This window comes from Camellia sinensis, chromosome 12, assembly GCF_055761805.1.
Source record: "Camellia sinensis isolate YWXY chromosome 12, ASM5576180v1, whole genome shotgun sequence".
Taxonomy (NCBI): Eukaryota; Viridiplantae; Streptophyta; class Magnoliopsida; order Ericales; family Theaceae; genus Camellia; species Camellia sinensis.
The window spans coordinates 72,187,701-72,213,946 of record NC_138972.1 but is presented as its reverse complement, the minus strand read 5'-3'; the positions used below and the strand labels follow the sequence as shown (position 1 = coordinate 72,213,946).

Sequence of the window (26,246 nt, the reverse complement as noted above, 5' to 3'; positions counted from 1 at the left end):
TTGGAACTTTCCCTCGAAGGGTAAAACAGGGTCAAGGAGATACACTGCGGCATTGCCAGCCACCTCCGGGAGCCGACCGGCCATTTTTGTGGAGAGAGACAGCTGGCCGGCCAGTTTTGTAAAAAGTAAATGGCTGGCCAGCCAGAAAAGGTAGCTGGCCGGCCATTCAGTCCTGCAGCCACCAGATTTTTGACACGTGTCCGCGTGAATAGTGTTTTTCCTTCTATAAAAGCCTCAACTACGGGAACATTCATTTCATCTTAGTTTTAGACAAAGATGGAGGCGTTTCTCGCAGAAAATGTCACATCTTGGATCTCTTCTCTAGATGGCTCGGAAAAGCTGAATTTCCGGGGTTTTGGCTTGAATGCACTATTCACGCTGAGCCGTACTCCGCTACATCTCCCTTTTCTCCATGCCGCGACAAGGTTCTGGAATCCAGTGACGCATGTTTTTAGCTTCGGCGGCCAAGAGATGTGCCCCACTTTCGAAGATTTCCAGGTTTTGATGGAGTCTGAGTGCTCTGAAGTGATCTTGCCTCAGCTCCGTTTTGGTCACACCCAGGCTTTAGGACGGATGTGTGGGCTCACGGCGCATGACGCTCGATCTCTGATTTGTAGTGGAGAACTGGACATCCTCGGCTTGATCCATCGTTTTTCCGACGCCGGTGACCGCAGCAACCATTATTGGCAGGGTTTCCGGCAACACGCCCTCTGCTTATGTTTGTTGTCTCACTTTCTGCTTTCCTCGGGCTTCGGCGGGGCTAGCATTCGCCTGATTGAAGTCGCCCAAGGTTTGAGAGAAGGAAAGAGTTGTATTGCCATGACCTTGGCCGAGACACTGATGGGCTTAGATTCTGTCTATCGCCGGGAGGCGACTAGGTTTGCTGGGAGTCCACTGCTGCTGCAGGTAATGTTTCCCACCCAACCTTATATGTATATTTGCTCACATCACTCGACCCTCAGCTCGGTTTTTCTCACAAAACCCTTGTCTTACTTTTCTCTCATCGTACATCTCTCTGTTCTTTATTCTCTCATTTTCCATCCCTCCCCTAGGTATGGTTAATGGACAAGTTGCAGGTCGTGGACTCTTGCCCAGCTTATTCAGCTCGAGGCTACTTCCTTCGGCAGCGTCTTGTCAATGCTCTTGACGAAAGGTGGTGGTTCGATTGGATGTGCAATTTGTCCGTAGACGGCATTGCTTGGCGTTGCCCTTGGCTCAACCTCCCGGCAATGAGCTATAGTATGTCTCGGCTGATTGGGATCCAATTGGTTGGTCTAACCCACTGCGTATTCTATTTTCCGTTCCGGTTCCTGCGTCAGTTTGGTCATGATCAGACCTGCCCACCGGAAGGGATTGAGTATCCAGCTGCTTTCCTGGTCCGGGGTGCACAACTTGCCCGATATGCCACGGCATGGAGGACTAGAGAGCTCCTGGCCCCTGCTTCAACTTTCAGTTGCACTTTGTCAGATGAGTGCTTGGATTGGCTCAATGAGGAGGCACAGGTTGGGCCTAGCTTGGCATCAGATGCTCCGTTCAGCTCTGGGAGGGGACGCAGAGATACTTGATTCAACTATGCCTCAAATTTATTGCTCATTTAGCATTTTCAAGTTTTCTTTATGAATGTACTAAAAAAAGCAACCTCGATTGTAATGCAAGAGCAGGAGAACTCTATTTTGAAATCAATGAAATTGAAAGTTATGGTACTAAAAATTTTCCACTTTTGGTCCAAAAATGGTCTTAGTCGTAAAAAGATTGATTTGAACAAAGTCAACTTTTATTAAAACTTTTCAAAACTATTTTCGATGTGGATCAGAATTGGACACGCCGAAAATCTGTCACTGAGATGCACAACCCCAGATCCCCGCAACTGGAAAGTTGCCCCTAGTCTGAAGAACAATGCGGCACCGCAAGGCAACGGAAAGTTGCCCCTTGTCTGAGTAACTTTGCACCGTCGCGGCAACAGAAAGTTGCCCCTAGTTTGAACAGCACTGTACCGGAGATCACGATAAATGCTGATGGATAAAGATGACTGAGATGATTAACATGGACAGAGTTGATCGGGGAAAAGTTTATGGCTGAACTTCAAGGTGAAGCTGCCTACGTATCCCAAAGATGGGAATCAAGCCTTACGTAGTTCAGGCTCAGGTTCACTCGAGTATTTTCACTCTCCTTTTGCGCTCTAACTTTTGCCAAGGCCGCCCTTTGCGGGTTTTCAACCTTGCGAGCTCAGTTTTTATATTTTCTAATTTTTTGTGCTCTGAATTTTGCCTAGGTCGCCCTTTCGGGTTTTCGGCCTAGCGAGCCTCTCAAGGATGGTATTTCTTCAACTTGTCCATATTGATCGGTTGTGAGAACTCCAAGCCATCTAGATCCATCAGAACCACAGCCCCACCTGACCAGATAGCTTTGATGATATAAGGACCAGTCCAATTGGGTTTGAACTTGCCCCTTGGGTCGTGGATGGGAGCTCGGTTATCTTTGAGCACCAAATCTCCTTCTTTCAGATTCCTGGACTTAACCTTCTTGTTGAAAGCCCGGGCAATTCTTCGTTGATAGCCTTGGATGTGGTACAGTGCTTTCAGTCTTCTTTCATCAAAGAGCATGAGTTCTTCGAATCTGCTTTGCTGCCAATCTGCTTCGGCTATCTGGCATTCGGCCAATACTCGTAACGACGGAACCTCAATCTCAATGGGTAGAACAGCCTCCATTCCATAGACCAATGAATATGGAGTTGCTCCAGTAGAAGTTCTGATTGAAGTCCTGTAGCCCCACAGAGCAAATGGCAGCTTGTCTGGCCAATCCCGATAGGTTCCCACCATCTTCTGCAGTATATGCTTGATGTTCTTGTTGGCGGCCTCAACCGCTCCGTTGGTCTGCGGCCTGTATGTAGATGACTTATGAAAAGCCACATTGTATTTCTCCAACAAGTCTATTACTTCTTTCTTGAAGTGGGAACCATTATCCGAAATTATCTCGTTTGGCACCCCGTAGCGACAGATGATGTTGTTCCTGATGAACTTTGCGACATGCGACGCCTTCAACACCGCGTATGATTGGGCCTCGACCCACTTTGTGAAATAATCTATCGCTACTAGGATAAACTCATGCCCGTTGGACCCCTTCGGGGTAACAGCTCCGATCACGTCAATTCCCCAGACTGAAAAAGGCCACGGCGAAGTCATGTTGTACAGTTTTGACGGCGGGATGTTCATGCGATTTGCATGAATTTGACACTTGTGGCATCGCCGAACAAAACCAATGCAATCCTCCTCCATGGTTGACCAGTAGTAGCCCTGTCTGAGGATCTTTCTGGCCAGCATCACTCCATTCATGTGTGCACCGCACTCTCCCCCATGGATGGCTTCCATCAGGCGTCTTGACTCTTCAGCTTCTACACAGAGCTTATGCATTCGCAGATGGCCCCTTTTGTACAGCTTTCCTCCGCAGATAACGAACTGAGCAGCCATTCTTCTGACAGCCCTCTTATCCTTGGCATTTGCCCCTAGTGGATATGTCTCCTTTTCCAAGAAGTTCCAGATGTCGTAATACCAGGGGTTTCCGTCTTGAACCTCATCTATGGCGGAAATCGACTCGTATGCTGGCACGAACTTCTGATCAATAATAACTGGACGCATCCGGACTCCGGACGGGATGTCTATCATGGAAGATAGAGTTGCTAATGAATCTGTAAACCTGTTGTTCTCTCTTACGAGGTGGGTGAAATTTAGCTTCTCAAACCGAGGAATTAACAAATCCAAGGTTTGGTGGTAGATTATCATCCTTTCCTCTTTGACTTTCCAATCTCCTTTTGCTTGAGACACAACAAGGTTCGAGTCCCCAATGACGTCCAACTGTCTTGCCCCTAGTTCCAGGGCTGCTTCCATGCCAGCAATACATGCCTCATACTCTGCTTCATTGTTGGAAACTTTGAACTGGAGCTTGAATGCTAAAGGGATACGGGAATCATCAGGCGCTATCAGCAACACCCCTATCCCATACCCATACTGGTTTGACGCTCCGTCAAAGTACATTGTCCAGGTTTCATCTTCGACGTGCAGAATTGCTTCATCTGGGAATAGATACTCAACTGCTTCATCCCCTTCAACCGGGTGGTCGGCAAGGAACTCCGCTACCGCTCTACCTTTTACTGACTTGCGCGTTACATACTTCAAATCAAATTCGGAGAGCAACAGCAGCCAACGAGCTAGCCTACCCGTAAGTGCTGGTTTCTCGAAGAGATATTTGATGGGATCCAAACGCGAAACCAACATTACAGAGTGGGCTAACAGGTAGTGCCGCAGCTTCCTGGTTGCCCATACCAAGGCCAAACAAGCCTTCTCCAGCGGTGTATAGCGGGTCTCGTAATCCAGCATCTTTTTGTTCAGATAGTAGATGGCTCTTTCCACTTTGTCTTCTGACTCCTGCGCGAGCATGCAGCCCATGGTAGTCTCAGTTACCGAAAGGTACAGTATCAACGGTCTCCCCGGCTCAGGCGGCGACAACACGGGTGGGTTCTGTAGATACTCTTTGATCTGCTCAAAAGCTGCTTGACATCGGCCGTCCCATTGGAATTTCTTTCCTTTCTTCAGGAGACCAAAAAGTGGTTCACAAGTCAAGGTTAATTTAGAAATAAACCGTCTTATGAATTGCACTTTACCCAGAAAGCCTCGCACCTCCTTTTCAGTCCTTGGTGGTGGCATTTCTAAGATGGCCTTGATTTTGGAAGGGTCGACCTCGATGCCTCTTTGTGTGATCAGAAACCCTAGCATCTTCCCTGCTGTAACACCAAACGTACATTTCTGGGGATTCAGTCGCAGCCGAAACTCCTTGATCCTTTGAAAGAATTTTTGTAAGGCGGTGTAGTGGCCCTCTCTATCTTTGGACTTGACAATCATGTCGTCCACGTACACCTCGACCTCTTTATGGATCATATCATACAATATTGTAGTTGCTGCCCGTTGATACGTAGCACCAGCATTTTTCAACCCGAATGGCATCACTCTATAACAATATGTACCCCATGGGGTAGTGAACGTAGTCTTCTCCCGGTCTTCGGGTGCCATCACTATCTGATTATAGCCTGAGAAACCATCCATAAACGAAAGCAAGGCGTGTCCTGCCGTGAAATCCACCAATTCGTCAATGTGTGGCAAGGGAAAGTCATCCTTCGGACTGGCCCTGTTCAAATCTCTGAAGTCTACACAGACCCGAATTCTGCCATCTTTCTTTGGCACCGGAACAATGTTGGCCAACCAAGTTGGATATTCAGATACCAGCAGGAACCCTGCGTCAATTTGCTTGGTGACCTCTTCCTTAATCTTGAGGGCCCAGTCCGGGCGAATCCTTCTGAGTTTCTGTTTGACAGGGCGGGCCTCGGGATCAAGAGGGATCCGGTGCTGTACAATCTCAGGATCGATTCCAGGCATGTCTTCGTAGGACCACGCGAAAACATCTTTGAAATCTTTTAATAAAGCGACTAAGCGCTCGCGCTCCTCCGAAGACAACGTGGACCCGATCTGGACCAGCCGCGGGTCCTTCTCAGTACCAACATTCACAGTAGTGATTTCATCCATTAAAGGTTTAACAAATCTTTCCTGCTCTTGATCAATTAATCGTTGCAAAACTGGGGGAATTTCTTCCTCGCTATTTTCATCAAAATTTTGAAAATCCTGATTTAAGCAATAAATTAAAGGCACGGAAAAATACTCGGAAACCACATCCACACCATTCTCATTAAATACTTCCAAGCCGTCAGATTCCTCTGTTACAACAGACTCAAAAGAAAATGAAAAAGACGACCTAGACAGGACTGTGGCATCCGGGTTATCACCCCCAGGAATACCGGACTCAGACTCAGTCGAGCTGGAATCTGATTCCGACGCAGAAGATTCGGTAGAATCAGATTCCGGCTCACTACCTGACCCGGAACTGCTAGATAAAAAGCCTTCTTCATATTGCCAGATGAGAGAAGGTGCGATAGATGCATCCAAGATCAGCGCTGGAAAGCCCGCAGCTATTTCATCTCCAATCATAGAAACCGAAGAGTTATCCCCCAAGCACTCTTGGCCGATCGGAGGATCTGATAGTAGACTCGCCAGTGCTACCCCCATTTCAAGCTCTGTGCTCTTAGGATCCACTGTTTCACATCGCTCAACCTCAGTTGGTGGGTCTGTCTGCGCTTCGGCAACGTCATCCCCAGATAATTGTATGTCGAAGAAGATTTCAAAACCAGGCACGCGCCTCCCCTCCGCGTTTAGCCATGGCTCCGGGAAGCCGCAGAACGGAAAATCTTCCCCCTCCCGGACAAAGCGTCCGTTTAGGGTACCCCAGATGGGCCTGTGCATTAACTCAAATGGCTTCCCGGCCTTCTTTGCTCTGGCCCTTCCGGCCATTTCTTTCCCTTTCCTCACCCAATCCTCTTTGGTGGGCAGATAACCCAGTCCAAAGGCGTGGGGGTTGTGTGGCACTTCGGCCAATACTGAGACGCCCTTCCGGCCGCTTCTCCCTAATCCCATCCCGGGGGTATGTTTTAGCTTGTTCATGAGGTAGATAGATTGAGCACTAACGTACATGCCCTCATTCACAGCCATGACATTCTGCACCACTTGAGCCTCGGCCAAAGTGAACCCCGACAAAAACACATCCTCCGTGCCGTGCTCGATCTCCAAAACAGGTGTGGACACTTCCGGCGGTGGATGGATTGATGAATTCCCAAAAACGATTGCTACCCCTTTCCCGTGGGGGTACTTTAGCATTTGATGTAGAGTGGAAGAGACTGCTTTGACCTGGTGCAACCACGGTCGCCCCAAAAGTAGGTTAAAGGTTGCGGGAACGTCCAAGATATGAAATTCGACATTGTGTTGTCCTGGACCAACCTTGGTTTGAATTTTAACAGTCCCCATCACTTCTCTGCTGGTATTGTCGTATGCTCTGATCACTTGGGTGGTTGGGACGAAGTCCACGGGTTTCAACCCGATTGCGTATGCCGTTCTGGTCGGGCAGACATTAATCGCAGACCCGGTATCAACAAGTACCACCGGTATCCACTTATCTCTACATTCCACAGAAATATAGAGAGGTTTGTTATGACTTGTGCCCTCAGGCGGTAGCTCCTTGTCTGAAAAGGTTAATGCCGGGGAACCTCCTCCCGGAAAAACCAGCCCAACCAGCTGTTCAGGCGTGGTGTCTATGGAGAGTTTGGACTTGTCCATAGCAGATAGGACAGCTTCTCTGTGCACTCGTGATGCCATCAGCAGTCCCCAGATGGAGATGTCTGCCTGTATCTTCTTTAACTGTTTCAGCACAGTTTCCTCTTCAATCTGCTTCTCCTTCTGTTTTTCCGCTTCTCTATCTTTCCCGGATGCCTCGGGTTGGTCCAGATGTGGGGGCTTGAAGTACCGCCCACTTCTTGTCATATGGTCAATCTCATCAAGATACCAAGTATCACACGGCTGGCCACTTCCCCAGTCTTCATCGGTGTGGGCAAGACACAAATCGTCATCTTCCCACCACATTCCACTGGCAGCCAACAGACACCTGTCTGGCCCCGGTCCACTCGCACTCTCAGTGCTCTCTGTCCATATGCTCGCAGCATTGTCTGTCTTCGTGCACATAGCACTTTCAGTCCCCTCAGGGCCCTTTGCCTTCCTGGCTCTCTCAGTAGCCTCGAACTTTTCTTGTTCCAACTGCGTCAGTACAGCTGTTTGTTCAACAGTTCCTGTACCTACAATGCCCATGTCTTGAGCGGAATTCTTAACACCGGCGCTCTCCGGCGATACAACTTGATTTTCGGCCGTTCCGGCCACAACTGATATTTCCGCCCCTGCTGGGCTCTGTTTTGGTTGGGCTTCCCTCGCTGCATCCGGTTGATCTTCGAGCCATCCCGTGGCCTCCTCTGATCCCTCATAATCATACCAATTAATCGACGCATCCCCCAATTCCTGGTCCTCGAGAAATTGCAAGTTAGCAAAGTCCTCCTCTACGGCTGTCAGCTCATCTGCCCATAGCCCAGATCCATCCCCCCGGATCATGCATAGTTCTCCTGTCTCTGGCAATTCTACACTTAGCCCAATTCGGCTCGTTGATAGGATGTACTTGCTTGGATCATAAGCTCCCTCAGCAAAATTCTGCCCAGTCCCAGATTCAACAGACTCAGTCTCTCCCAAAATCTGCCCTGCCCTGTCTTCGACGGTCACCACCATCGGTTCCGGTTGGGTTTTGGAGATGTCCACCGTGCACAAGAAGTCAGCGTAATCGGGGAGGAGCACCTCCGGCTTGGGTAGGTGGGTGGGCGTAATATAGACGCTGGGATCGTAAGATGCGACCCCAGTCTGGATGAAATTAATTCTTTTGGGAGGAGGAGCTTGGTTATGTGGTGGGAGAGGGTTGGTTGTGACGTTGGGTTTATCAGGAGGCGCGATCACCTGTTTGTCAATAAGATCTTGAATCTCATGATGCAATCTGTAACAACGGTCGGTGTCATGACCGTGTTGTTGATGATATGCGCAGTACTTTGACGGGTCGTAAGAGGGGGGGAGTGGATTCGGTAATGGCTTTGGCTCCAGGGGTTTTAAATGATTTTTTCTGATCAATATTCCCAGAACCTTGGTCAGAGGCATATATAGTGGAGTAAAGGTTCTTTGGCCTCGCGGTTGGAATCGGTTGTTTTGTGTATTACTTCCGGACGCGCCGGAGAATGGTGTGGCAGTCATGGGCCTTGGAGGGGGAGGGGGAGTGGTGGTGACCATACTAACTTCCGAGGCCCTTGTATTTGCAGCGCCACTCGGGCCTGCATTGTTGTTGCGGTTGAAGGTCCTCCTCGGTTGTTCTCTGTCCTGGTCAAACAGACCTTGTTTCATTGCATCTTCGATTTGCACCCCCATATCATGTAAATCTGCGAAAGTAGGGAAGGGGACTACAATCATTCTTTGCATTAACTTCGGGTGGAGATTGTGCACAATCATCCGAATCTGATCTTTGTCAGTGGGCCTTAGAGTCATCGTCGACGCCTTGGCCCTCTATCGGATCACAAAGTCCGAGAAGGATTCCTTGGGCTCTTGCCTCGTCGTTTCAAGATCACGGGTTGTGATCTCGATCTGAGTGTTGTATGAATATTGCGTGACAAAGGCCTCAGCCATCTCATCCCAATTCTTCTTCACTTCATCTGGTAATCTTGCGTACCAATGAGAGGCCACACCCGACAGGGTTCGACCGAATAGTGAGAGCTTCTGTGGTCGTGTAAGGCCCATTGGCCGCAAGACATCCGCAAACAGTCGGATATGGACCATGGGGTCGCCGGTCCCATCAAAACGGTCGATTTGTGGCATTTTGAATCTATCGGGGAGCGTTACGGCCTCCTCGGTATATCCATCTCCGATATCCGGCATAGCCTTGGCCCCTTGGGATTTTTTGAAGAGTTTCTCCAGTTTGCTCAATTTCAGAGCTGTATGATCAACCTCGACCTCGGATGGAGAGTCCGGGTGATTGGGGGTATGGACCTTGGACAGTTGTGGTGGAATCGAGGGCGGGGCTGGCCCCGTTGGAAGACTTGTGTCCTCTTGCAGATTTTGGATAGTCGGTATAGTATTCTGGGTGTTCGGAGGAACGTCCTGGATAGCAGGAGCCTTCTCAGGTAATGGGGCCCCTGCCGGAGGAGGAATTTGGTGTGAGGCAGATGCTGTACTCTGCTGTTGCAATCTGGTAATCAGCTCAGCCTGTTGGGTCATAATTTCGGCCTGTTGCTTAGCAAGTTCATCTCGGCGAACAGCATCCTACTGCATGGCCCGCATGGTTTCCTGCATTTGGCGAATCATTTCCTCAACTCCTGTCGGTGCCGTCATACTGTTTCGATATGTCTGAACTACTGGCAGATTTGTCTCAATGGGGATCTCAGTCCAACTGTCCACTGGTGGGGGGAACCACTGTCCCGGTGCTCTCTGTTCAGATGCACTACGCTTTTTCTGCTTCCTCTTGGTAACAGGGGGTAGAGAATGGAACACTGGCTGTCCGTCGATTAGATCCTCAGATCGATGGAGTCGACGACCTCGTGTCCAAAGTGCTTGGGGAATGCCTGCTGGGTTGGAAGCAATCGTGCTAAAATTGACCTAGCAAAAGATAAATAAAGCGAAAAGGAAATAAATAAACAGATAAACGGGCAGCATAACAGCTTAAAGTAAAATGCATGACACACAGTCGGGCATAATCAACACACAGTCAATAAGCTGAATAACGCACTGTCCTCGAACACTGATTATTATCCCTGTATCACTGTTCCCTAAAAACAGAATCTGATATTCGCAGATAACCAATTCTCAAATACTGGCTGATGCCCGCAGGCCTGATACCCAAACTCATGTACTGTACTGATGCCCGCAGGCCTGATGCTGACAATTCTGAACTGATGCCCGCAGGCTTGATACTCAAACTTGTATACTGATCTGATGCCCGCAGGCCTGATACTGACAATTCTGAACTGATGCCCGCAGGCTCGATACCCAAACTCATATACTGATACATGCATTCCTGTAGAGGCGCACTCTAAAGCACATAACAGATAAGTGAGAGCCAAAAACACCCCTATGTTGGGGTAGGGTTTCCCTGTCCTATTGTGTCAGGAGCTAAGGTTTCACTACACACGCAGCGGTTTCAAAACAACCTATAAACGGGTAAGCAACCTGTCCTAATTTGGAATGGTCACTATGGATCCGAATATGCACTAGGTCGAATGGTCAAAGAGGGTGCCCCTGTAAAACCGGGGTTTGTGTTCCCATACTGGCAGAGCTCACAACCGGTCAGCCTTATGGTCATGTCTTGACAAGACAAGCCTCCGGCAAACCGTTCAGGAATAGCAGATGGCAAACACGGTGTCCTAGGCGCACCAATGCAAATGCAATGCAAAGAAACACACGAGTGTAGTCAAAAACAGATATCATGAGTTCGAGTCAAGTTCTCTAAATCCCCAGCAGAGTCGCCAGAAACTGTAGACGTCCCCCGAACGCCCCGGGAGGATTAGCTCCCGTTCTGTTCATTTTGGGGTCACTACAGCTCAGGACTCTTAAATGTTGCGGTTCCTAATCTGAACCAAAGAGTCCAAATCCGGCAACCCGTTTTAAGAAACAGATTTTTGAAAAAGTAGTGCCAAACATGGACTGCTTTGCCAGATACAGAGTCGCCACCTAAATATTTTATTTTGGGAAATTTAGGAAACCCTGACTCGGTGCCAAAAGGCCACGTGTCCGTCATCACCAAAGTTGCCTCGGCTCGGGAACTTGGGTACGATTGGGGAAGGTCACTTCGTGAGCACCCCCGCTCGCCCGGTCATAGACCGGCCTCTACTAACCATGATATCAATTTTTGAAAACATTGTGTGCTCTTATTCCGGTTTATTAGCCTATGTTACTATGTGATGCGCACAGCATACAAATATAGACCGGGTCGCCTGATTTGGAACGAAACATTTCATGTTTGTTTTTGAAAATGGTTTGCTACCCGCAGGTAGGCTTGAAACATTTGATGATTTATTCCAATTCAAATAACCCGACCTTCACCCACAGGCATTCAGACAGTTATATCAGATAAGCACATAGCCTCATGGTAAACATGCTATTCATGGCAGCACTCATACGCATGCAAGGATGCTAAAGCGTAAAACTTACCGGGTACTCCAAGCCAAAATAGAAACTACATTAGAAATCATGCGTGATCCTAAGTATACAGAAATGCTTAATGCAACACATGCAAAATGCAACTATAGCAAGCTCGGCTATTCTAAAATGGTATATGAAATGCTACAACTATCATGTACTCAATTTTGAAATTGGAAATGCAATGCAGTTAGTATGATGCGCCGAGCTCGGTGCATGCAGTACAGATGAATGAATGCAAACATGCTGTCATACTGTATGCTAATTTAAACATGCCCTAATCTAACCATCATAAGCGGATAAATAAAAGGGAGAAAGACGTGGGGTTGGAAGACATACATCACACTCACCCACACTTATTACAGTTGTGCCCTCACTCGGAAGGTCCGAATAAATATACAGTCCAAATATTACAGTCCCGAATAAAAGAATATTACAGTCCAAAATATTACAAAATTCTAATTAATTAACAAATTAACTACGAAAGTAAATAAAACTGGCGTGCAAGCCAAGGACTGCCTTGCTTCTGGCGGATGATGCATGTCCGGGTTGTCTTGCGCAGAAATCCACCGGAATGCCCCAATTAGCCTCTGTTCACACCTGTTCTTGAAATGCATGCCAAGTCCCGAAAGGTTGCTGATTCTTCGGTTTGCTGCAACAGAGAGCAGGAAAGGGGCATAGCAATGTATTTGCACAGATATATGCATGTCTCGATCCTCGTGCCACCAATCACGCATACTGAGGCATGATAGCCGAGGGGTCGAAATGCACAACTCAATATAGGATGAATGCACATGAAATTACAGCTAAAACCTAACTCCATCATGGATAATCCGGAGTGTTGGTGACTGGGAAATTGAGACACATTCCGTCACTCGGAGTACGAAATGTACCTCGTTTCCTGGGTCCGGGCTAACTCCTATTCCGGACACGATGCAATATGCATGACATGCATGAAATGCAACTAATATACAATCCTAACATACACAGAATGCTATGGAATGACATGCCTCGAAATGCGTGCACACAGGCACGCAAACCGAGAAAATGACAGAATGCAGTCTAAGATACAACCTAGTATGCACAATGCTATGAAAATGAGGTGTCTCGAAGTGCGTGCACACGGGCTCGCAAATCGAGGCGATGATAAATGCAATGAAGATGAGCTGCCTCGAAGTGCGTGCACACGGGCACGCAAACCGAGGCGATGATAAATGCAATATAATGACATGAAAATGACAAATGGGCTTATACCAACATGAGTGAGCCTCAGCCACACTCACATGGGATGCCGGCGGATAAAAAAAGAAGTGCCTCGAAATGCGTGCACACGGGCACGCAAACCGAGGCAATGGCAAAATGCAATGGAATGACATGGAAATGATAAATGGGCTTATACCAACATGAGTGAGCCTCAGCCACACTCACATGGGATGCCAGCGGATAAAAATGGAGTGCCTCGAAATGCGTGCATACGGGCACGCAAACCGAGGCAATGGCAAAATGCAATGGAATGACATGGAAATGATAAATGGGCTTATACCAACATGAGTGAGCCTCAGCCACACTCACATGGGATGCCCGCGGATAAAAATGGAGTGCCTCGAAATGCGTGCACACAGGCACGCAAACCGAGGCAATGGCAAAATGCAATGGAATGACATGAAAATGATAAATGGGCTTATACCAACATGAGTGAGCCTCAGCCACACTCACATGGGATGCCGACGGATAAAAATAGAGTGCCTCGAAATGCGTGCACACGGGCACGCAAACCGAGGCAATGGCAAAATGCAATGGAATGACATGGAAATGATAAATGGGCTTATACCAACATGAGTGAGCCTCAGCCACACTCACATGGGATGCCGGCGGATAAAAATGGAGTGCCTCGAAATGCGTGCGCACAGGCACGCAAACCGAGGCAATGGCAAAATGCAATGGAATGACATGGAAATGATAAATGGGCTTATACCAACATGAGTGAGCCTCAGCCATACTCACATGGGATGCCGGCGGATAAAAATGGAGTGCCTCGAAATGCGTGCACACAGGCACGCAAACCGAGGCAATGGCAAAATGCAATGGAATGACATGGAAATGATAAATGGGCTTATACCAACATGAGTGAGCCTCAGCCACACTCACATGGGATGCCGGCGGATAAAAATGGAGTGCCTCGAAATGCGTGCACACAGGCACGCAAACCGAGGCAATGGCAAAATGCAATGGAATGACATGGAAATGATAAATGGGCTTATACCAACATGAGTGAGCCTCAGCCACACTCACATGGGATGCCGGCGGATAAAAATGGAGTGCCTCGAAATGCGTGCGCACAGGCACGCAAACCGAGGCAATGGTAAAATGCAATGGAATGACATGGAAATGATAAATGGGCTTATACCAACATGAGTGAGCCTCAACCATACTCACATGGGATGCCGGCGGATAAAAATGGAGTGCCTCGAAATGCGTGCACACAGGCACGCAAACTGAGGCAATGGCAAAATGCAATGGAATGACATGGAAATGATAAATGGGCTTATACCAACATGAGTGAGCCTCAGCCACACTCACATGGGATGCCGGCGGATAAAAATGGAGTGCCTCGAAATGCGTGCGCACAGGCACGCAAACCGAGGCAATGGCAAAATGCAATGGAATGACATGGAAATGATAAATGGGCTTATACCAACATGAGTGAGCCTCAGCCATACTCACATGGGATGCCGGCGGATAAAAATGGAGTGCCTCGAAATGCGTGCACACAGGCACGCAAACCGAGGCAATGGCAAAATGCAATGGAATGACATGGAAATGATAAATGGGCTTATACCAACATGAGTGAGCCTCAGCCACACTCACATGGGATGCCGGCGGATAAAAATGGAGTGCCTCGAAATGCGTGCACACAGGCACGCAAACCGAGGCAATGGCAAAATACAATGGAATGACATGGAAATGATAAAAGGGCTTATACCAACATGAGTGAGCCTCAGCCACACTCACATGGGATGCCGGCGGATAAAAATGGAGTGCCTCGAAATGCGTGCGCACAGGCACGCAAACCGAGGCAATGGCAAAATGCAATGGAATGACATGGAAATGATAAATGGGCTTATACCAACATGAGTGAGCCTCAGCCACACTCACATGGGATGCCAGCGGATAAAAATGGAGTGCCTCGAAATGCGTGCACACGGGCACGCAAACCGAGGCAATGGCAAAATGCAATGGAATGACATGGAAATGATATGCAAGCATTCTAACAGAATTTCAGCAACAAAATATGGGGGAAAACAGTCCCTAAATGAAGCGAAATGACACCAAATGCAAGGAATTGTCCCGAAATGCAACATTAGGCACCCGAAATGGCCTATAGCCATGCCAAACATGCACAATATGGACACGCAATGCAAAGACAGAAGCTAGACAGTCCCAAAAGATGCACTTTCACAGTTATAAACATGGCCAAACAGCAAGCATAGGTAAGGGAAAAATAGCATGCAAGAATAGGGGCCAAAAGAGGGGTAATGAAGCAAGTGGTATAAGCAAAACCCAAACTGAAAAATTTCCTTCTACAACACTGAAGATGGACCAAAAATATGAACATTTACAGTATATGGCAGCCTCAAAATCAGTATACAAATATGCTAAAAATGTGATGCAAAACTAGGCTCAAAAGGTGCTATAACATGAAGTATACAAAATAATCACCAAACAGAAAAAAAGTGTTAATGAAACATGAAGTATAGGGAAAAATAAGGCCACTTTCAGTTCGGACCAAGGTCCAAAAACAGAAGCAAAGAGGGCTACCAATTTATGCAAAAATGGGCCAAATAAGGGATATAACTATAAGTGACACATGGAAGCACCAAACAATGTTGAGCCCTTCTTCGATGTTGAAGAGGGGCTCAAAATAAGCCTAATATCAGTTTACAACATGCTCGAAAACAGATTTCTCATGGACCAAAAATAGCATGCAAAACTATGACATACAAGAGGATCAATGAAGCAAGTGTGTCATGGAGGGCTCAAACAGGGTTGAGCCCTTAATTAAAAGTGAAGATGAGCTCAAAATATGGCCCTTTTAAGTTAGGACCGGAGCTTGAAACAAAAAGGAAGTGGGGCTTACAAATAGATCAAGAAAAAGGGTCAAAAGGGTAAAAGTGTTACTCACCCTTGAAGACTCAAACTTTTGTTGCTTCTTGGATGAATTTGCAGCTTCTTAAGCCTTTGAGAAACCTTCCTTGTTGCTGGAAATGAGGTGGTGGTGGTAGAGCTTGGTGGTGTAGAAGGAATGATGGTTAGGGACTTAGGGTTTTTTCAAGAATTGAGAAGGATGAAGATGGAGTTGGCTATGAAGACTTGAAGGAGAATTTTTCTAACCCTCAAACACTACAAGGCTTGCTTGCTATATAGGCCAAAGAAGGGGTGTAAAGGTGGGGGAAAAGGAGAGTAAAACTCCCCCACAAAATATCCCCCGGATAAATATCTTGTCTGGGGGATATTGCCCCACAGCTGTAAAGTGCACAGTGCAAGGAACACGGCCGGCCTATCACTTTTGTTGCAGGTGGCCGGCCGGCCACACCCCCTAGCCGGCCGGCTAGGGGTCAAAAGGTTCAATGAGATTTTCTGGCCGGCCAGCTACTGGAGAGGTACCCCTATGTGTGTACAACACAACCATGTGGTTAAAAGTCCAAGAAAGTGGGCCCAAGGGGTTCAACATTAGCTCGGAAAGGGGGGTTCAAAAGGGTCAATTTGAATTAATGGCCGGCCATGAACTTTTAGTGGCCTCTCATGTGTGTACATCACAGATATGTGGTTCAAAGTTCAAGAAAAAAGGTCCAAGGGGTTCAACATTAGCCCGGAAGAAAGGGGTCAAAAGGGTCAGGTAACCTTAATGGCCGGCCACCAACTTTTAGTGGCCTCTCATGTGTGTAGATCACAGATATGTGGTTGAAAGTTGGCAACATTAACTCCAAGGTGTTCAACATTAGCCCGGAAGTTGGAAAAACGGGCGCCGGGGGGCTCCGGAGGAGAGATAACTGGTTGCTGCAACAATTGCTGGCCTCCCACCCTTCAGTGACCTCCCCGGTGATAAAACAGAGGTACCTGCCAAAAATGAACGAAAATCGTTGCAAAACGAATGTTCCGGGGCCAAAACACGCAGTTCGGGGTCCCGAAAATGGGCTGTTAAGCACCGAAAGTGGCATTCGGCCACGAAGTGGGTTTCTCAACCCCCAGTGTCCCTCAAAAGGGATGAAATAAGATGTATGCCAAAAAATCAGAGCAATAGGAGATGGTTAAGCGGTCCCGAACCGAGGCACACGGCCTGACGGCTCCGAAAATCGGGAACCGGACTCCGAAATGGGCAAAATGGCCTACGGCCACAAAATGTAGCCTACGGACAATGAGAGATGGTCTACGGGACCTCTCCCTCCCCTCAGGAAAAGAAACAAAGAAAACCGAGTCTGGTTCGCAAACCAAGACAAGGCACAGAAGAGGGTTCGGAAGTCCGGAGGCAGGGCTCACGGCCGCGACTCTGAGATTTCTGAACAAGCACACTATGCAACATCACCAAGTGCTCAATCGGTGACGTCTGAGTCTTAAGGTCGGTCAAAAATGGGGTGTCTACACTCCATTTTACATTCTCACTCATATAAAGTGAGGTAGAAAACATTTTTCCTCCCAGTTGGTAATAATTTCATCCCCTAAACCAATTTCAGCAACAGTCCAATGAGATATTTCATCAATAAATTCAGAAGCAACATATGAAACTAGGCAGTAAAATGTTTATAAAATTATAGCACTTGCATACAAAATGATAGTAAACCCATGCTCCAACAGATGTAGCACTAGAAGAATGATAAAGAAGGAGAAAGAGGAAGAGAAGAGAACTAAGAAGAGTACGAAGAGAGGAGAGAAAAGGGAAATAATTCCAAAGCAAAATCAAATATATTCAATAATCAAAATCCAAAACAAATCCGGAAATTCATTACACCAAAACAAACTAATAAGAAGAAGAATCAAAAATATTCCCCCATCACCAACAATTCAACCAGCAATCAAAACTCAATTGAAGAATGAAAGCTAGAAGGAATAATATTTCTTATTCTCATCTCTTAAACAATGTACGCAGCACCTCTATTTATAGGAGATACAAGGCATAAAATTAGGGACTGATTAGCTACTAATTAGCTACCAATTCTAATTCTAAATATAAAATTTCCTATTCTATACTATTGACTAAATCTAAATATTTACAGCTGTGATATCCCAAAGAATTTAGCCATATCCTTGCAGAATTATTCTCTTCCCATTTCCAACACTCCCCCTCAAGCTAGCTTGAATATGTCTTCCATGGCCAGCTTGCTGATTAGGTGGTCGAACTGCCTCTTGTGTAGTCCCTTTTTAAGAACATCTGCAATCTACTCCACAGTGGGTATATAAGACATGCAAATCAATCCCTTCTCAATCTTTTCTTTGATAAAGTGCTAGTCGACTTCCACATGCTTAGTTCTGTCGTGAAGAACAGGATTATGAGCAATTGCAATTGCTGCCTTGTTGTCACAGTACACTTCCATTGGTGATGATGGTCTTGGAATTTTTAAATCTTCCAGTAATCTCTTGATCCACAAAGCTTCACAAATTCCATGAGCCACCGATCTAAATTCAGCTTCAGCACTACTTCTAGCCACTATGTTCTGTTTTTTTCTCTACCACGTAACCAAATTTCCTCCAACGAAGGTACAGTAGCCTGAGGTAGATTTCCGGTCAGTGATGCTTCCAGCCCAATCTGCATCTGTATATACTTCCACTTGAAGATGTCCTTGTTTTTTAAATATCAAACCTTTACCAAGAGTTCCTTTTAGATACCTTAGGATCATGTATGCTGCTTCAAAGTGCTCCTGTCCTGGTGAATGCATGAATTGGCTTACTCTGCTTACTACGAATGCTAAGTCGGGACGTGTATGAGATAAGTAGATCGGTCTTCCAACAAGTCTCTGAAACTAGTCTATATTCACCACGTCTTCGAATCTAGCATGTTGTAGCTTCAAGTTAGGCTCGGTTGGTGTTTCAGCAGCTTTACATCCAAGCAAGTCTGTTTTTTTGAGCAAGTCAAGTGTGTACTTGGGCTAAGTGACAAAAATGCCCTCCTTAGATCTAGCGAACTCCATTCCAAGAAAGTATTTTAGTGCTCCCAGGTCCTTTATCTCGAAATCTTTAGCAAGTCCCTTCTTTAATTTTTCCAATTCGGCACTATCATTACCTGTTAGAATTATGTCATCTACATAAACAATCAAGATAGGTACTTTACCTTCTCCTAAGTGTTTATAGAACATAGTATGGTCTGATTGGCTTTGACTGTATCCAAGGTTTTTTACAACCTTCCCAAATCATTCAAACCACACCATTGGGGATTGTTTGAGGCCGTATAGATACTTGTTTAATTTGTAGACTTTATCTATACCAAACTTCTTCTCAAAACCTGGAGGTAGGTTCATATAGACGTCTTCTAGATTTTCATTTAAGAAGGCATTTTTTACATCTAATTGATGTAGAGGCCAGTTGTAATTAACAACTAGTGACAGTAAACCCCGAATTGAGTTCATCTTGGCAACTGGAGCAAAGGTTTCTTGGTAGTCAATCCCGAGGGTTTGTGTAAACCCTTTTGCCACGAGTCTCGCCTTAAATCTTTTCACGCTACCATCAGCTTTGCACTTCACTGTAAATACCCATTTGCACCCTACTGTCTTTTTGTCCTTAGGCAGATTCACTAACTTCCAAGTACCATTCTTTTCCAAAGCATTCATCTCTTCCATAACTACTGATTTCCAATCAAGATCATCCAAGGCTTCCTTAATAGTTCTAGGAACAAACATGTTAGATATTTTTGAAGTAAATGACTATTGGAATGTTTATCATAGGATAAATATTTCGCAATGGAATGTTGGGTACATTTTCAAACTCCTTTCCTAATGGCTATAGGAAGATCATAATCAGTGGGTATAACATTAGGTAAAACCGCGGAAGGAAATGGAGATGAAATAGAGACAGATGAAGGAGGAACCAGATCAGGATTACCAGAACTACTCGAGGGACCTTTTTCAAGAGATTCTGATTGGCTTTGTGGCAAAGTGGTTGGTTGGTCTTTACTTTTTCTTTGAGTATTTTTCCGCGCATAAACCAAAAACTCAGGTTTGGGAACAGTTTGTTCCAATTGTAGTATTTCTCCCCCTGCTTGTGAGCCTTTTATGTTTGGAGAAGTTGGACTAGGATTTCCTTCGTTCTCCATATGTTGAACACCCTGTTTCTGTGCTTGTTTTTCAAAAACAAGGGATAGAGATGAGAGAATAGGATTTGGAAAGGGATCCGAAGTTGTCTGCCAAAAATTTTCTTCCTCTCTCTTTCTCCCCCTGAAGAGAATTTTTGGTAAAATAGGATTAAGTTTCAAGAAAGGAGACATCCATACTAACCTGAATTTTTTTTGTTCGAGGATTATAGCACTTGTAGCCTCTTTCGTTTGGAGCATACACATTTTTCTGCTCTAGGATCAAGTTTGGATCGAAATTGGCTAGGTATGTGAACAAAAACAGTACAGCCAAAAATTTTTAAAGGCAAATCTAAATTAATTCTGCAATCAGGAAAGGTTTTTTTGAAATATTCTAGGGGTGTGACATATTACAAAACCCGGGTAGGCATTCTGTTAATTAAATAAGAGGCTGTCAAAATGACATCTCCCCATAGATATTTGGGAACATACATAGGAAACATTATGGCTCGAGCTACTTCGAGTAAATGCTATTTTTTTTTTCAGCAATACCATTTTGTTGAGAAGTGTCACAACATGTAGATTGATGAAAAATATCTTTTTCCCTTAAAAAATTCCCTATATATTCGTTGAAGTACTCTTTTTCATTATCAGATTGAAAAATACTGGTTTTTGAATGAAATTGATTATCAACCATTTTGTAAAAATCTTGAAACACGTTTTTTACTTTAGATTTGTCTTTCATCAAATAAACCCAGCAAAGTCGAGTGTGATCATCTATAAAAGTTATAAACCACTTTACACCAGTCATGGTGGCAACCTTGGCGGGACCCCACACATCACTATGGATTAAGTAGAATGGTTTAGAGGCACGATAGGGTTTTGTAAGATAAGTAGTTCGTGGCTTTTAGATAAATAACAACTTTCACATTGAAATGACGAACAATCCAAATTTTTAAACAAGTTAGGAAACAAATGTTTAAGATATGGAAAACGGGGATGTCCTAGTTTAAAATGCTAAAAAGTTAGGAAACAAATGTTTAAGATATGGAAAACGGGGATGTCCTAGTTTAAAATGCCAAAGCATTATTTGCTCGCGAGCCGAAATTGAACTAATACTACAACCATAGCCTTGACTTGTTTTATTGCTGGATATGTCATCATCAAAGTAATAAAGACCATTGACAATTCTAGCACTGCCAATCATCCTCCCTGAGTTCCGGTCCTGAAATTCACAATTAGAGTCAAAGAAAACAACACGACAATGAGAGTTTTTGGATAATTTAATGACAGACAACAAATTGCAAGCCAATTTAGGAACATGAAGGACAGAGTGGAGTAATATTTTCTGAAATTTTTATTTGACCTTTCCTACAATGGGTGAGAAACTGCCATCAGCAATCCTAACTCTTTCACTTTCAAAACAAGATAAATAAGTAATGAATAAAGAAGAGAAAGAAGTCATGTGATCAGATGCCCCCGAATCAATGATCCAAGGAACAAAATTTTGACTGCAAGATAGAGCATAAGGATTGCAACCTTTTTGTGCAAGAGAACCACTAGAAGTGCTCGATAAAGAATTGAATTTTAGCAGTTTAAGAAGATGATCCATCTGCTCCTTACTGAACAGACTTGTTTCAACCTCATTGGCATAGAAGGATGCATGAATTGGTCTGTCACTTGATTTGCTGCTCTTCCAAGTTGCAGGCTTCCCATGGATCTTCCAACAGTTTTCTCGGGTATGGCGTGGTTTATTGCAATAATCACACCATACTCGAGATTTTTCATTCTGCCGTGGTTTAAAAACCTTGTTTGCGCTTGCATCCAATGCAATCATGGCTGAGTGTTCCACAGGTCCAGCAGCTCCCTTTTTCCCAAGCATCACATTCCTACGACTTTCTTCTCTCCTAACTTCAGCAAAGACATCACCAATAGGAGGCAGAGGTTGGCGGCCAATTATTCTCCCTCTAACTTCATCAAATTCGATGTTTAAGCCAGCAAGGAATTTGTAGATACGGTGATCCTCCACCATCTTTCTGTTGTGATTGCAACCCTCGGTTGACTTCCACTCATAATCATTGAACATGTCCAAATCTTGCCACAATCTTGTCAGAGAATTGAAGTACTCAGTGACATTGTCCTCTCCTTGACGAATTTCACCAAGTTTAATTGTCAACTCATATATTTGTGACTGATTTCCCAAATCCGAATACATCTGGGTGATATTATCCCAGAGTTCTTTGGCTATTGGATAACACATATAGTTGGAGCTAATGTCTTCTTTCATGGAATTCACTAACCATGTCATGACCATGGAGTTTTTAGCATCCCAGGTAGCATTTGCCGAGTCCTCTTTTGCTGGTTAAGAATCCGATCTTTCCTCGGCCCCGAATGTACATCCGGACTGACTGAGACCAACGCAGGAAATTATCATCATTGAGTTTAATGCTAGTGATTTGCACCGAGTGAGAATCACTGTTGGAGGCATTTTTCTCAACGTTTTTCGATGAAGCAGTAACAGTGGATTCAGATGTGGTTTCTAACATGGTGATGGACACCTAGCAGGTTCTAGGATTAGCTTCCCTAGCTCTAATACCATGAAAGCTAGAAAGAATAACATTTCTTATTCTCATCTCTTAAACAATCTACACAACACCTCTATTCATAGGAGATACAAGGCATAAAATTAGGGACTGATTAGCTACTAATTAGCTATTGATTCGGAGGACTGATTAGCTACTAATTAGCTACTAATTTTGATTCTAAAAATAAAATTTCCTATTCTATAGTATTGACTAAATCTAAATATTTATAGCTGTGATATCCCAAAGAATTCAGCCATATCCTAGCAGAATTATTTTCTTCCCATTTCCAACAAAAAATAATGAATCTAACACAAGTCATGATGCTAAGTTTTCCTCTCATAAGAAGGGTAACTAGGCCTTTATGTAGGAGGATTATTCAGCGTTGAATGAGTATTGAAAAGTGAGAGTTGTATTTGAGTATTTTAGGGTTTGCTTTTGTTTTCTGTGTGGTTTATTCTCTTTCTTCGGTATTACCATTCTTCTTTTCCGGTTGTTCTACATCACTTAGCCCCAAATAACTGGCTTCAGGTACACGAATTTGTTCTCCTATCCACTCTATTCCAATCCATATTCTTAATTAAGTCTGAAGCAATCATGTAATTTGTCACCACCCCATCCTATGTCACTCTTTTTTCTTTTTTTTTTCCTTTTTGTTTTTTATAGTCCCATCCTATGCCACTCTTGACCTTCCTCTTTTCTTTTTGGCACCATGGACCCAGATCAGATCACTCTTTACAGGAACATTAATTGGTCAACATTAAACAACTATTACTCATTGTATCTTCAAGAAGTGCCACCCTAAATCATGCAATACAGAAACAAGAAGACTTTTCCATTCTCTTCATCATTTAATTCTAAAGCTGGAGAAGGACAAAAATCAAAGCCCTATTTTTATTTCTCATCATTTCGTCTCCTTTGGAGAGACCATGAAAATATAAAATCCACACAGGTTATAAGATTTTTGGTTGTTATGGATCATATCACCAATATTACCAGTGAATGCCTGCATTTTCTACAACGAGATTTTTGTCAAAGGTTGCAAAGGTTTCATGTTGAAAACATTTCAAGATTTCTGTACAACTAAACAGGCCAACAACTTTGATTTTTGTAATGTGATAGAAATTGAAACCTTAAGAAGAATAAGTGGGCACCATATGAGAATACAGAGTAAAATAGAAGGCAACCGATTTTTTTTTTCTTTTAAAAAAAAGACTACTATACAATGCACATCAAATCCAAATACCTGAAAAAGAAGGATAATAATGACAAGAAAAACTCCAACAGCCATTGAACTGCTATAATAGAAGGGAACCCAACTGCTGACCACTGGTGCCAACAGCAATAAAACAAAACCAAAAGCAAGACAAAAGAGACGCCATCTTTGAAACTCTGCACAAACCACAAAAGCCAAAGACAAACATCAAAAGATGGAGGGAGGGAGGGAGACAGACAGAGATAAATTAAACCCAAGCACCAGGAGATAAATCCTGACCTTTATCAACTGTTACCGTCACATAACCAGCAATTTTATCAACATACTTCACATCAACATATCTGTCCTCATAAGGTGACATTACAGAGCTCCAAAGCTCCTTGTGGACAGTTTTCCATTCATCGGTTTCACATTGACATAAACCACGTGAAGCATTCCTACAAAACACTTTCTATGTGAGATACTATTTTCAATCAACATAACTATCACGTTGAAGTATCAGCTACATTACACGGACTCTTCGTAATTTGAGTGGTACCCGTGTCGACATGACACAACACAACAAGGGTATGATACCGTTCACTCTAATACTAAGACTAGAATCTTTATCAGATTTTTTCACATCCCCGGTTGTCCGAGAGGACATCCTAGCGGTCGTCCGGACATGAACAAAAAAGGCTGTCAAAGTTGCTCGTGGGTGGACATCCGGGAGGATGTCTGGCCCAACGATAACAATTTAAATTTGATGAAAGATGAAAACCTCCATTTGATGAAATTTTTGGTTCATCCGTCATTTGATATGAGTATGATGAAAGGGTTAGAGGTTAAACAGTTGTCGTTTTTCATCAAATTTAAATTTGATGAAATATTAGATGCAGCATTGGAGATGGTCTTACATATAGCGATCTCGGGTTTACCCTTGTTGTATAGTGATCCGGACATGTGTCCGTGGATGTTGGTAGTTGTTTATTATCTTGTTTGCATCCTTTCTTACTTTGTATTTGAGTTATAGGATGTGTTGAGCGGGTTTGTTACAGGTTGGTTGAGTTTAGAAATCAAAACTAGTTGCCCAGATTTTTGGCCTGTACGCTCGAGCGTAGGTGTTGGCGCTCGAGCGTAGATTACATCCATCCAGTATCTTGTTGTGCAGTGTTGTGAGCTCGAGCATAGGGTTGGGAGCTCGAGCGTAGGTCTGGTTCTGCAAAAGTGCTGAGCGAGTGCATTCTGCGCTCGAGCGGGAGGTTGGCCGCTCGAGCGTACGCCTGTGAGTGGCCGCTCGAGCGGGGTGTTTTACGCTCGAGCGGAGACCTGGGTTAAAGTTCCGAAATTGTGACTTTTCAAATCACTTTTCACTTTCTCTTCTCTCTCTTACTTTTCCAAAAAGCCATTTTCAGAGCTTCTCACTCTAAATCGGCCCTTCTCTCTTAGTTTTGATCTAGTAAGGATCGTTTACTCACCTTTTGCCTTCACAAAAGTTGTGTTGATCGTCGAGAGCTTCCTTTTGATCTGAAAATTTTGAGGTTTGGAGCATTTTGGTTTTGGTCTTCATCTCCTTTGGGACTCCGAATTTGAGGTAGGGATATCCTACTCCTCTCTATGGGTTTTGTCTTTAAATTTTGGTATTTTGAGATGTTGGGCTTGGTTTGGTAATTTTGTGAAAGTTTGGGGCTTTTGTGCAATTATCCAAAAGTTGGGGTTTCATTCATAATAAACCTAGATGCATGTTTGGCATAGAAAAATGGAATGATTGTTGAATCATTGATGAAAATGGGACCTAAGGGTTGAAATAGTAATTATGGAAAATGGCCTAATTACATTGTTTAATTAATTGGGATAATTAATTGATGAGAAATGACGAAATGAAATGTTGATTGAATATCCATTTGTGCATTTATTTTCTGTTTTAGAAATAACTGCTTTGGGCTATCGGTGGAGGATAGTCGTGATTGTTGTAGACAATGTATGTTGATTAGGCAAACTGAAACTAATCAATGGAATGTGTTATGGAACTTGACAGTTGCTAGAATACATTAATTGTTTGTATTGTGTGATTGTATATAGAACCAATGTGTTTATATACGTTATGTGTAGAGGAGGAGATAGGGGATGTACTCCGCGGTTTAGGGGAAGATAGGGGATGTACCTCTAAACCGGATAGGTATTTGGAGGAGATAGGGGATGTACTCCGTAGACAGAGCTCATATGCTTGTCTAGAGAAGTGAAGATAGAGCTCATATGCTTATCTTTGTGAAGTGAAGTGTGGATACAGCTTGTATGCTTATCTGTGGATATTGTTGATATACATATCTGTTGTAGAGTGTGGATACAGCTTGTATGCTTATCTGTGGATATTGTTGATATACTTATCTGAATGTGAGATATAGTTTTTATACATATCTGTGGAAATGATGATAGAGCTAGCATGCTTATCTGTTGAAAAAGGGAAAATGAAAAGTAATTGGGACTTGTAAGTCGTTGACATAAATATGTAATTTATGTGATTGAATCAGTGTTGACCAACTATCAAT

The 26,246-nt window shown here is 44.4% G+C and overlaps 1 protein-coding gene across 1 annotated transcript in view; it reads right to left on the bottom strand.

Moving 5' to 3' along the window:
* LOC145804561 (uncharacterized) overlaps positions 1-26,246 on the bottom strand; it is a 90,697-nt gene that overhangs the window by 50,416 nt on the left and 14,035 nt on the right. The window contains exons 3-4 of the mRNA XM_082898913.1: positions 23,998-24,155; positions 23,749-23,894 (exon numbers count right to left, since the gene is read on the bottom strand). Of these exons, the coding sequence (XP_082755039.1) occupies positions 23,749-23,894; positions 23,998-24,155 (304 nt within the window). The remainder of the gene's footprint in view (positions 1-23,748; positions 23,895-23,997; positions 24,156-26,246) is intronic.